Source organism: Toxotes jaculatrix, chromosome 17, assembly GCF_017976425.1.
Source record: "Toxotes jaculatrix isolate fToxJac2 chromosome 17, fToxJac2.pri, whole genome shotgun sequence".
Taxonomy (NCBI): domain Eukaryota; kingdom Metazoa; phylum Chordata; class Actinopteri; family Toxotidae; genus Toxotes; species Toxotes jaculatrix.
This window is the reverse complement of record NC_054410.1, coordinates 8461750-8475473: the sequence shown is the minus strand read 5'-3', so window position 1 is coordinate 8475473 and position 13724 is coordinate 8461750. Positions and strand designations below refer to the sequence as shown.

The 13724-nt window shown below is 41.0% G+C and overlaps 1 protein-coding gene across 2 annotated transcripts in view; it reads right to left on the bottom strand.

Annotated features, from left to right (window-relative positions):
* stxbp6 (syntaxin binding protein 6 (amisyn)) overlaps positions 1-13503 on the bottom strand; it is a 56678-nt gene extending 43175 nt beyond the window's left edge. The window contains exons 1-2 of one of the 2 annotated variants that reach the window (XM_041061515.1): positions 13239-13503; positions 4019-4239 (exon numbers count right to left, since the gene is read on the bottom strand). In XM_041061515.1, coding sequence (XP_040917449.1) covers positions 4019-4172 — 154 coding nt within the window. In that variant the 5' untranslated portion in view covers positions 4173-4239; positions 13239-13503. The remainder of the gene's footprint in view (positions 1-4018; positions 4240-13238) is intronic. The other variant, XM_041061516.1, reaches the window with a different exon arrangement.
* Positions 13504-13724: the final 221 nt, after the last annotated feature.

The window sequence follows — 13724 nt, the reverse complement described above, 5'->3', positions numbered from 1 at the left end:
ATTTTAAGCAATCAGAAAAATCTGTTTATCATAATTTTTAATTTGTATCACATAGATCACATAATGTGATTGGTCTGTGTTGTGTTCTCACCACAATCAAACCACAGCAGATTTAACTTGGAAGCAGACTAAGAACAAGACCAAGACTGAAACGCAGCACACTGTGACAGATTACTGCAAATCAAAATGGACCAGTTTGTTTAAACAAAAAAAAAACCCCACACCAAATAAGTTCGAAACATGAGTTTAATCATGCACCCAAACAATCTAGCAGCCTTTTTCAGTCAGCACAGATACTACTGATTTAAGCTTGGTGGACAAGAAGCCTCCTCTAAATAGAAATCAGGGTTGTGTTGATGCTCAAGTTTAAGAATAGTATTGTTCTGCTTTGCTGACATTTGACTGATTTCCGAGATTCCATCCAAAGCCAAACAACAGTCAGCAAAGTGAGCCGAACCAGTCTTGTTTTCCAGGAACACTCTGCTCTCCAAGTGGCAGATGTCCAGGCCTTTTTGTTCTACTGATAGATGTAGTACCCTACCTAAGACAAGCAGCCCATGTTCTCAACAAACAGCTAATTCAAAGACTCAGACTCACCCACACTGAAAAGACAGCTCTAACTGACTGCTGTAGTTACAAAGTCAATTGCATAACATCCATTTCACATGCCTATAAAAGCAGTGATTAAATCCAAACAGATAAGAAACTTTAAAACGGCAAGTAAGGGTATTTTCGGTATAACACGTACTAGTGGAAAATATCTTTTTCTTTTTTTCTTGTATTCAGTCAGCTCTTATGATAGTATTAGAGCATATGATCCTGGAATTAGAGCAGCAGTGATGGCCTGGTGTTTCATCCTAGCACCCTGCTCAGCTTGAGAATGAACTGCCTGGGGCTGTCTCTACGGTACAGCTCCTCGTACTGTAGGCTTCCTTTAGCCATGACATGCCACAGATTACATAACTCTGCCACTGCAAGGCCCTCGGGCCTCAACTATCTCCTACTGTAGCCATGAGATTGTCAGTGACCCCCTTCCCCCACCGTTATATACATACACAGTGCTTTCACAAAGTTACACACACGCTGAACGCTCAAAGTCACACACACCAGCTTAGTATCTCCAGTGTGTTGGGAGGCGGGCACAGGCTGGTTTCCCACACACGGCTTGGCTATACAGCACACACAGGAAAATACACACAAAACTCACTACAATGCTTGGCTGGCTTGAAGAAATGCCGCATGACTAAGTGAATTACATGGCAGTGCTTGCCTTCACTACTGTGCTCTCCCATATGTGCCACAAAACAGCAGCTTAGTAATGAGGCTGTTAATATACAGCAGATAGAAAAACCTTTTTAACAGGGAGACTATGGCAGGAGATAAACTTGGGGGAGTAGTGATGGCAGTAGTGGCCATAAAACTAAGCAGTTTCTTGATTTGTTTCTCAACATTATGTAACATCCATTCACACTTACAGAATATTGCACTTTGAAGGAAAGCAGGTTTGATCAACACTAAATCAACAAAAGGCTTTTCAAGGATGAAACAGCTTGATGTCTCTCTGACGTCTAATAAGCAAAGACGACAGTGAATGAATGGCAGTTAGTTTTCTCACTTCTATGTAACAAACTGAGAGCCTTGACTCCCACTTACATTCCCTGTAGACAAAAACAGAACACACCTATTCAGTTGGGTTATATAAAAAGTTAAAAAAAAAAAAAAAAAAAGTAAGGATGCAACAGCCCACACTCCCTTCAGTCACACAGTCCAACATTAGGCTTCTCCATCCTTACAGCAAGGTTGGAGTCACTGACTGTAACCAACTTATCTTGCTCCAGCCATTTGATACAGAGATCCAAGGCATAAATCCTCCACTGATAGCAACTGTAAGGCAGTCCTAAGTGGCTACCCCTTGAGGCGTCACCAGGGATTTAAGACTGACCCTGCCTCAATCAGTCAGTCTCTCTGTCCACTGGTTACACTGACACACACCGCCCACAGCCTTACAGTGTAAAATAATGAGCAGCCCCACTGAGACAACCTGAGGTTAAAATGAAATTACTAAACAAAGAACAGGCAATTCTACATAAATATATCATTTGCCTAAAGGTCCCTAGCCAGACACAAACCAGGGACACTGCATTTCATGGTCACTGCCTTAAACCCCAGGCCACTCCCAAAGTGCCCAAATTAGCAACATTTTGAAAATTGACTGATTGTTTAAATCATTTATCAAGCAAAAGTCCAAACAATCACTGGTTCCAACTTCTCAAAAGGAGGGCATGTATTTCTCAGCTGTTGATTGGACAAAACAAGTAACTCAAAGACGTCAACCTGGACTTGGGAAATTGCAGTGCAAAATACAAACATATAGACTAAACAAATAAATTAATAATTTTGATTTAAACAACAAGATTAAAGGAAGATAAAAAATAATCATTAGTTGAAGGCTTAATCTAGAGCAACAGCATTCAGAGCTGGTATGGTGGATGTGGTGCCTTGCCGAAGGATACATTAACAGGGGGGCCTGCTTCCCTACACAAGGTCATACACATGGGTCCTCTATGCTCACACACGGATGCTCTGCAAAAAGACAGCGCTCAAATCACTACGCCCCTGTATGTCTCCATGATACCCTTGGCTGTTGTTGACATGTAATGATGTGAAAAATGCCATTCTTTGCTACGATGTACTATTCTCTGTATTCCTGTGCAAGGTAATGGTGTGAAGAGTAAAACAGAGAGAAAGACTATCCATGTCAATATCACAAAGACACATAAAAATATCAAAGAAAATTACAGAATATAAATAGTGTAGGGTAAAACATAAAGGTGCTGATTGCCCAGTTGTCACTGCCACATTTGGGATTTAAACCAGCAGCTTTCCACTCAGGATTCATTTACATATCCATGTTATTTCATGTATTTGTTTCTTCTAATTATTATTATTGGCAAACGGTTTGGTAAGCCGAGAATCAAACCCATGAGGTATGAGCCCTAACCACTCAGCCATCGGGTCACCAAAATTATATTATGTGTTCTGTTTTAATCATAATTAAAAATTTTCAAGGAAGGTTATCAGATTATTCATGCAATTCAATTATGCCAAGCAGAGCGAGCAGTTAGGACACCCAGTGACTTTAATACATTTTGGAGCAACAGAGCTCAAACAAGGCACAGAGGTGAAGGCTGCTGCTGGGGATCTGATAAGATTACAACAAGTGAAAATCAACTAATACTCATTTTCACATCAAAGGAGAAATGACTCATCGTAAACCCATTGGAAAAGCAGTGTCCATTCTCAGAAACCTGTGGTTAATCTGTGAGGTGTAAACAGAGGCTCCGCAGAGGCTTCAGCAGAGTAACATCTGAAAGGAAACCCTGAACTTGAATCCTGCACAGAAAACGTTCTACTAGCCTTTGTGCTATAGAGATATACTCAAAACTCCTCCAACATTAAGTAACTCTGAACCTTTTGTGATGTGATCAGATACTGCCAAAGCAGAATTTATTACACATTAAAACTGTAGGATTAAGAAGTGTCATTGATCTTCATAAGCAATTCTGCTGGCACTGAAATTAATAGGCTCTAGCTATTCTCCTTATGAATAATATGCATGGCTAATTCAATTAACAAGCAATATCTCAGCTTAAAGTAGGGGAAGAAGAAAACAAAATAATTAAACCCTAAATTTCTGGTGAAGCGATTATTCAATTTCAGCGTAAATCTAATCTATTTTAAAAGGATTGACCTAAAGCCCAGCAGTAAATTGATTTAGCGTGTCATTGTATTGGCAGAGGGAATGTAAACATGCTCATCAGTGTGAACATTAGCAGGAGAATTAAGGGAGACATGCTGAAATGTGACTTTGGGATAAAACAGAGTGACATACACAAATACATAGAAAAGCACAAAAAACCAATTTAAACCCAAACAAGAGAGAAGAGGAGAGGAGAGGAGAGAAGAGAAGAGAAGAGAAGAGTAGAGAAGAGAAGAGAAATTTTATTTGTTCTCTGACCTGAGAGGCAGATGAAGGTCATGTAGTCTCCCTGACCACCAGTGGCCAGAAAGGGGATCTTCTTCTTGGTCCTCCGCTTCACCTGCACAGCAGCAAGCATCTTCTCATCGTGGGGTATGAAGACTTCCTTGTTGATGGCTGACTTGGCACTCATCTCTGTAGCAGGCAGGAGTGAAGAGGTGGCAAACACTTAAAGTGGAGAGGATGAGTTCCACTCTTCACTGAAGAGGAGAAGAAAGTAAGGGGAAAAAAAACGGCTGATGAAATTAAGCAGAAATGATAGACCAGTTTAACTAGTGATAGAACATAAAAGTCTCACTTTCCAAAAGTCTCCTAAATTACAAAAAAAGAAAAAAAAACAAAAAAACATGATATGGTGCGGGTTACACCTATACTGCATTTGGGTGGCTGCAGATGTGTCAGAGGTACATGACTCAAAACATAAGCAAATAAAACCAAAACTATCTGCATGGCCAGACTAAAGCAGTTCTTCCCAACCCTTTTTGCCCGTGACTTCTTACTATAATGCCATGTGACCCCTTGTCACAGGTTGTATGTCTGACTTGTGAGCAGTTAAAGGCCTGATGATAAAACTATACTATATTTTGAGAGAAAGGAGCAAATATTAGGGTAAAAAAATGTAAAATAAAATCTTTAGTGTCAGAATTAAGTTTTTTTCTTATTTCTTATTATTTTTTTCTTGTTATGTCTTTTGCGTTTTCACAGCCTCAGTGAAATCACTCCAGAAGTACACACACACGCACACAGCCAATCTAGACTGGTACACTCTCTGTTGCTCACTGTGTACAGCACATTAAAGTAATGACAGAGAGAGTACAGCATTCCAAAAATGGAGAATAGCTGCATCTCTGTGTTGCAGCCAGTCTCCATGCTTCATGTCTCTAAATTCTTTGCCAATGTTCTCCTTGGAAGCACTGCCACTTGCAGAAATGAAATGACTTCAGCTGATGCTCTTAAGAGTACCGTTAAGTCTCACTGATACAGAACAGCGATCATGTTTATTACAGCTAACGTCTATTAGTGAATTTATTTCTTGGTGACTGGGAATGTACTACGAGACACACAGCAGTGTGTCTGTTGGTGTCTGGGAAAACTGTGTTTATTTGCCAATAACCGGGCTTATGTGCAGGATACAGTCATGAAGAAGTAGGTTAATTTGGTCCAAATGCTCTACTGAGAACCATGGAGCTTAATCATTTTCTCAGCCACACACATTTGCTTCAGGCGCACAAGCGCTCACAACCACATACCACACAGACCACCCTGATGAACCCATCTATCTGTCAGTCTCAACCAGTGGATGAATTACTCTATTGCGGGGCAAAGGAAGCCAGACTGCAAAACAACGCCTTCATCAAACTGGCTTGCTAATAAACAACAGACCACAAATAGTGCAGCAAGCTTTAGTGAGGGCAAGTGAGCACTCACCAGCTGAGGAGAAGCAGAGTCAAACAGTCAAAGTCTCACCGACTGATTGTCATAAAAGCAAAACCTGCACGAGTACAATATTTACATGAGCAGTTAAAAGTGCACAAGCCAACTTCTCCACCTCCAGACTTTGTGGCTGAAAGGCTGCCATTGTTGACTGGTGGTCACTGTTAAAGTAGAATTACGTCAAGCCAGAAAGAGCACTTCAAAAGCAGGGGAACATAAAACCTTTGGACACAATACCACTGCTACAACATAACTCAATCTAATAAATAGCCCTTCAGTAAGTACTATTTCCATGAGGCCACTATTGTTCAATTTTTGTGTGAGCTCTAGGTTTAATTTCTAAGAGAGCATTTAGTGGTGGTTTTGTACTGAAAGGCATTGAAGACAAAGATAACGTGTGTAATACAGAGGGCTGATAAAGTGACCTGAATCATCACCACTGTGACACAGTCACCTGCACAAATTTAACAGGTTTCACAATGGCAGAATGTATTTCAAGGCCACCGTATTACACTGCATTACTAATGTTACTGTGTACATCTCCTATAAAAGACAAGGAGAAAGTCCTCCTATGAAATACAACCCTACAGGTTGTATGTGCAAGTAGCTTCTTATGACCGGTAGTTACATTTTATTTTTATGTGATTTCTGGTGATCGTAGCAATTAATCTTGTTACCATGACCTTAACGACAACCTTAACCACGTGTTTGGAATTATAACCATGATGATGAAGGTCCCTTAGTACTTATTTTAAACCAAACCACAATATTTTCCTAAACCTAGCTACAGACTTTTTGTACCTAAACCTAACCAATCCATGACCGTTCCTCAGCCTTAACTATGTGTTTATTCCTGTTACCATGATGACAAAGGTCCAGTCTTTGTAGCTGTAGAAGTTCTACGTTTACAAACTTTGTTTGGTGCACTTGTTTCTGCATGAGACAGTTCACAGCCTTATTGAATAAGCTCCCTTCCCATCCATCTCCCCTCCTGTCTGCTCGTTCAGCAATGCAAGACTTAACAGTAAACAAAAACCCAGGCCAAGATTTTGTGGAGAGTAATTAGAAAGGCTAATAAACGTCTTTCTTGGGAATTTAAAAGATGTCCAACATCTCAACACTTCAGTTAGGAAATAGACTTAAACATTTCCCTATAAAAATATTTCACTATTGATCACAAGCACTCAAACCTCTGTCAATAGCAGGAAAGCTCTTTTAATTGGGGTCTTGTAAGTGAGCCAGACACCATGGAAAAGCTGTGCAAAACTCTGCTTTGAGCTTTGTGTCCATGTCATACTGAGTTCTGATAAACACTGCAAGACCTGTACTGTGCCAGTCCAACCTCAAAGTGCACAAACAGTACAGTACTCAAAAAAACTTAGGCATCATGTCCTCTGGATATAACAAGGTATTTCAATATCCTGAGGTCAGTTCTGAATGTATTTAGCATTTACATGTTCTCCAAGTATGTTGATTTAAAGACTTGCATATACCTTCTACACAATTTGAAGACAACCGGAGTAATGAAGATTTTCATTTGCCTTGTTGGCCAAAACAATTGTACTAAGAGATTCTCGATCATTTTATGCATTAACCAACCTACATATACATACATAACACTGTCCACATTTGTATTTGTACTCATTTACATGCACAACCACTCATCTAGCAATCTATCATTTTATTTCTCCTTCCCTTTTCACTTAAATGTATCGCTCAATGAAGAAAACAAAACCAGAAAATCTAAATTATCTGTAGAAAAGTCACTGCTCTCTAGCAACAAATCAACCCAGCGGAGTTTCTCTCTGTCGACGCCCTAATCCGCAGCATCTCTCCCTCTTTCCACCATCCTCCAGCTGAGACAGAAGGCTGCCCACATCTCCCTGCAAGCTGTCACCAGGCAAAGGGGAGCACATATCCCCCCTCAGGTGGCCCACTGAAGCATGACAGGAAGGAGGGATAAGGGAATGGGGGATTCAAGAAGAAAACAAGAAGGAGGAAGAGGAGGAGGAGGCAGACAGGAGGCTCCAGGCTGTGAAATGTAGCCAGCTACAATGCATAGCTTATGGTTTGACTTTGAGCAGTGTTATGCAATGCTCACAGTGCAGGGCTGAGCAGTTGTATTGGTGAGAGCCGAGGAGCTGCTGTGGCAGTGAAAACGACGTACATACATTTTACAGCTGCTTATCACCCCATTTTCAAGCAGAGCCCCTTTAAACAACACTTCATTAACGATGGCTGTGTATTGCCAAGCAGTCACAGGAGTAGCACTGTTCCTGCTCATTCCCTTGCTTTCCTCTTGCCCGGTGTGTTCATGTGTAATCTGTTCAGTCAGTGTTCACTGCTCTCCCGAGACCTCATCGGAGTGGGGTCTTTGAGTTAGCTGTGCAGCCACTTCTTTATGTATCAACACAGTCCTGCTCTCCAGCCTATGTTCACAAGCCCATGGTAACCTGCCACAGTAGCAGAAGCAACAGAGGCACAGGAGAGGTGCCCAGAAGACAGGTGGAAGATTTGGGTTATGTCACACTGAACTGAAGGTGTGTTTGCAATTTTTTCCAATTAGCTCTGAACCATGAGAGTGAGAGCACTTCTGGAGAGTGAGGGCACTTTGGGCACTGCTCTCCATTTCCAAGGACCGTTTGAGGATTACAGCTTGGTTCCAGGAATGGGGCTAGAATTAGGTTTAGGTTAAGGTAAGGGCAGGGGTTAGGCATACAAAAATGTATGTGTGCATAAGCACCAGAAAAAGAGTGATAAGCATGGGAAAAGATTTTTATCTCTACTTCTTAGAGAACGCCCACCACTGAATGGAAATTATCCACAACTTAATATATTTAATATTTTTGCTTTTGGAGTCTGACAGATTCAACCTAACCTTTGCATGTTTACAATCTTCTGTTAAACTGGATATGGGAAAGCTCCCAAATCCCTTCTGTGTGCATAGCCAGAATTGCAAAATCCAGCACCAGTAAGAACAGTGGAGTCTTGGACTAACGTTAAGAAAACAGTCAAAAAATAGAAAGGTTGGATTGCTTTTGGGACTTCACTGTTTTTCAAAGAAGAATGGAAAGAATTATCTATCACTAATATCTTAAAGAAACATTCTGAACATTTACAGTCCAGTGTGTTTCTAAAGACCAATGTGTAGTATTTGAAAGACAGGGACAATGGCTTACCAAATGAAAACATTCAGTAAGCATATACAATAAGTCACTGCACTGGTGTGTCAACAAGCATTTTTGCTTGCGGGTAAGACAGCAACAAGACAAGGAATTACAGTCCGTCTGTCAACAGCAGAGAGCAAGAGTGAAAGCAATGTTAGAGATATCACTTGCAGTTAGGGTGCAGACAAAACCTTAGCTGAACGAATATGATTTACAAAACCTACACTGCAAAATTTAGAACATAATGATATCTGGCAAGATAACCAACTCAAATTGACAACATAATGCTCCTCTTGAAGCAATTCATCCTCTGCATCTATTCCTCCCACTCACATTTGACTGACTTTGGAAACTTTCAAAGACAAAATTTCATTCCAAACAGCACTCTCAAAGATGTATGAAAGAAAACACTTGCCTCATTTGCTGCCTCTCATGCATGTCTTTCATGTTGACTCCTGGCTCTGTACAAGGCCTTGACTTTGCAGAAAAAGCTCCCACGGTGAGAACATCTTCACAAATTACATCTTTAGAGAGTGATGTCATACAACAGTGTCACTTTGAGTGAGCGGTGTCCAACATCACCACATGCACAGATGGTGAATGTTACCTCTCTTAAAGTAATTGAGAGATTACACTGTCTACCCTGCTGTTTCTGTAGTGCCAGTGTCAGACAGTGATGCATTAAAATCTAATCCTACCTTAGTGCTGCATCAAGCCACAAATAACAGACCCCAAAAAATAAAAAAAAACTTGACACGCAGTAAAAATGTTTCAGTCACAGGTCACTTAAAAGTATCATGTTTGTTCATAAGGGCCAATAACACCAAGAATTATTATGTCGCACAACTAAACATTCCAGTTCACACTGAGAAAAACTCCCTCTGGTATTTCATAAGACAAGTCAGTAAAAGAGAGCCCATAATTTTAACAGTATTTCCACAATGTACCACTCCAAAACTGCACTTGGGGAATGAAACAGCTCTCTCTCTCCTTCTCTCTCACTGGTAGCTCTACTTTGAGGCTGGCTGTGAAACATTAAGACAGAGGATATTTCTCTGAAGTAGCCTTGTAGAAAGTGAATAACAGAACAACAAAGTCAAAAAGAAGCACAAGGGTAGGACAGCTTATTCAAGCTGGATGAGACTTCAGACCTGATTTGGCTGTCCAAGTTTTGAGACGCAGGACCAAATCCCTCCATCAGAAACAACTCAATGAGCTTGCCAGTCAGCAAAGCTCATTAACATAGTTTTTCTGCTATCTCAGACATCCAGCAATCTTTGAATATGTTTAACTTGGTCAAATCTGCTATGCTGTTGCTGTACAGTATGTACAGAGAGGGTTTGAAAACAAACCGGGCTGACAGAGTGAAAACTACAGCACAAAAAACAAAGTCACCTGGCTTTATAAGTTATCTCAAACTTTCCCAACAGAAATGACAACCAGTGCTGCGTCTTAACCACTCTGTGCAAATTCAGCATCTAGCACTGTTTTCTTTGACACTCGGATACAGCAGATTCTGAGCTGCTCCCTCTCCTCACGCTTCATTTTAGCACACTCAGGTGAAAAGCAGACTTTTTTTTTCTTGTTTGTTTTTTTTTTGTTTGAGACAGCAGGGCATGGGGATTCCTCACATCCAAATCCAAATGAAGAGGCGTTTCATGTGTTACACCAAGCCTGCACCACACTGTTTACTGTGTGCATGACAACACTGGCGAGACAAGAAATTACAAGAGAGAAGGACCACTAATTGAACAGTACAGAGATTTTAGGTTGCACACAGGTGAAAAGTGTGTGCTCAACATGGGGATCAAACTGATATTCAAATCATGAACAGGGAAACCCATGTTAGAATCCATAGCTGGCTATCCTGAGAGATGCTAATACTGTAATTTGTATTTGTAATTATTCTTGAAGAAGCATTACAGCAGCTTGTCTGAATGTTCTTTTGACAAGGAGCCAGTGAGAGAACAAGATCAAACCCGTTTTTTGCCTTGAGGTGCTTCCCGTAACTTCATCCTACCTCAGTGATTTGTGTTTTTACTGCGCGCCTTTTTTCTTTACAATATGTAAGGCAAGCAATGTACACTGTAGAGTGCGGGAGAAAAGGTCAATGACAATGTGCACAAGAACAGATACCAATGTCCCACTGATGTCTATTTTACATTATGAAATAATGAAAACCACATATCACAAAAAAAGAATAGCTCTCCATCAAAGCAGCAGGTTGAATTGCACCTTACTCATTTCCTTCATTTTCAACTATCCATTTTCCTGGGTGACTCAGCTGCTAGTGAAGGTTATATAGTGCCATGGAGACATGGGCTAACCATGAATCAATGAATGACATGCCAGGTCCCCAAATGAGCTCATTCTTTATAGCCTCAGCACCTTATGGCTATAAAACATTTGGGACGGACTGAACAGTGGTTGGTAAACAGTAGAAAAGCAAACGCGGAGCACTTACCAACAGAAATCTCAAACACAACTGCAGGGATCATTACCACAGTGACTCAATAATAGACCAGAGCAATGGCTTGAAGCATTAACAGTACAAAAGGGAGTGGGCAATTAGTCTGCATAAGGATAAGCTTACATATAAAAGATAAGCTATGATATACTGAGAGCAAAATCAGCAACAGCCTTGTGTCTAACTTTACAACTTCTCCATTTTAATGTATTACAATACAAAGCGCTGTTTAAGATCATAGCATAGAACACATCATTTTTGTGAAGCAAGGATTGTGACCACAGCCTTAGTGATTCAGATTCCTTGGGGACTCCACATCTTACTGTCATTTTGTCAGAAACACTGACAGGCAGGTTTTTGTTCCTCTTTTTACAATATGATCCACTAAAGAAACAAGGATGTCTGTCCTCTGTGGTGACAGAACAAGCAAAGACGGTAGACACGCAGGGAGGGAGCCATCTCGAGAGTTTACATTACGCTGGACATAGTTGTGCTGAAGTACGTGAAAATGCATAAACATATCTTTTATGGTGCGCCAGAGAAAATGAAGCCCTGAACTCCTTCATAAAAGAAGCAACATTTTAATGTAAGTGGGTTAGCATTGGGAGGCACAAGGGCAGGATTAGGAGCCTCACTGTTAATCTGAACCAAATGGGCTTCCAGGTCCCAGCCTGTCACAAAGATACACCGGTGAAGACGTGTGGTAATTGCCCTTCAGAGACACTTGAATTTAAACTAGCTTTTTCCTATCTCTGGACTTAGCAAAGAGCCAGCCCAAGTAATTTGGTATAAATATTAAAATTACATTGAAATAAAGCGAAGGGACATTTTGTCTCTGTAAACAGTCACGTCTTCTATCTCTAATTTCAGTGATGTTCATGTTCAAAAAATCTAAAGTATTACATACTCTTTCATGGACAGAGATAATGTTTTAACCCCTTAAGCTCGTAAAACCCTTTTCAGAAGCCTCTGAATAATAATGGCAAAAATGCCCAGTCTCATCCAGCCCGATCAAGGATGTTTCCAAAACGATAACATTTTGGTTATGCAAATGTTTTTGACTGAAAATATCCATTTGCTTGTCCTGGGGCCCCAGGTGGCCCCTGAGGGCTTTTAACAGCTGCATAGTTTGTGTATACCTTGGGGCAGTTCTGCTTTAGCACATACAAGTACACCAAACATTTCTTTCAAAACACAGCACCAAAAGCACGTTTTCAGTATGCTTATATGGCTGCTAAATGTTGTTACACTCAGAGAGAAGCAACCATTGACAGGCCGAATGATTCACTGAACATTTAAGGTTTAATGTTAATCAGATATTGATTATTTCTGCTGGTGAAAACACCAGGATCAAGGTTGATTGTCACCACCTCCCTCTAAATGGTTTCATCAGCACCAGCACAAACCACAAACATCAGATGTCTTACGGCCTCAAAAAAGTGACCTTATTGTTTTGAAATGTTAAGCGGGAATTTTAGAATCTTATAAGTTAATACTGCGATCATGTGAAAGAAATGTCTCATGTTGCTCTATGAGCAAACACACTGATGATACAAAAGTGCAATCTACTATCATTATACTCAGCTATTCAAGCTGGACAACACCCAAATTCTCTTGGAATTCCCTGGAATATCTGCACTTCCATGTTATAGGACGGGGGTGAAAACCGGACAATTCAAGATATGACACATGGATATGTTTTCGATTTCTTTGCACCGTGACCACAGCCTTAGTTTATACACACAGCTCCAAAACAGGGAGGCGCGGTTCACCTTCGTGGACGCCTTAAAACAAACAAACAAGACACATTTTCCACACGCTAATTAATTTTAATTATTCTAATTTTGTCAAAGCAAAAGGTAATAACTCTTCACCACCATGTTTGCTCCACGTTAAATTACGCACTGATAGTTGATGAGCTACACGCGCGCTCACACTTGTTCCGATTCCACCGCAAAGTGGCACAAAAGGTTGTTGACGCAATTTAAGTAACTTCGGATCAATTCTGCGAAAACAAACTCTTGCCACGTCGGTCTGAAGCACAAATTAAACTTTTTCCATGCGGAAAACTACAAATATGCACATTCAGTTTTCTCAAACATAGGTACGGCGTGACTTAAACGCTACTCACCGATGTGTTTCAGCGATGCTTTCCACGTGCAAACCACAAAATCCTTGGCTTAATCTCTCACAGCTGCTGTCACAGTTCACTCACTTCTTTCGGCAGCCTCTTCCTTATAGTTAGCTGTCCCCTCAGAGTAAACGGTCGCATTTCGCGTTTAACATCGCCTCGACTCCACTTCTACGGCAGTTGCTGGTTTCTGGGCTGCGGGAGAGAGACTTTGTTCCCTCTGCTGCCGTTTCTGCGGAGAGACCGTCTGTCTGTCTGCGGTTGTGTAGTGCGTGCGTGTGTGGGTGGGTGGGTGTGCGAGGGGATGGAAAACCAGTAGCAGGTTCCCAGACACACAAACCCGCCCGCCAATCACGTACAGTGTCACACAACCACGTAGTCTGCGCTTCACATCTGCATGGGGTTTGGGAGTCTCTTTGAACTGCGGAGAGACGAAAGAAGAAAATACCGTGGGTAAATATTAGAAATGGGAGCCTTGAATGGATG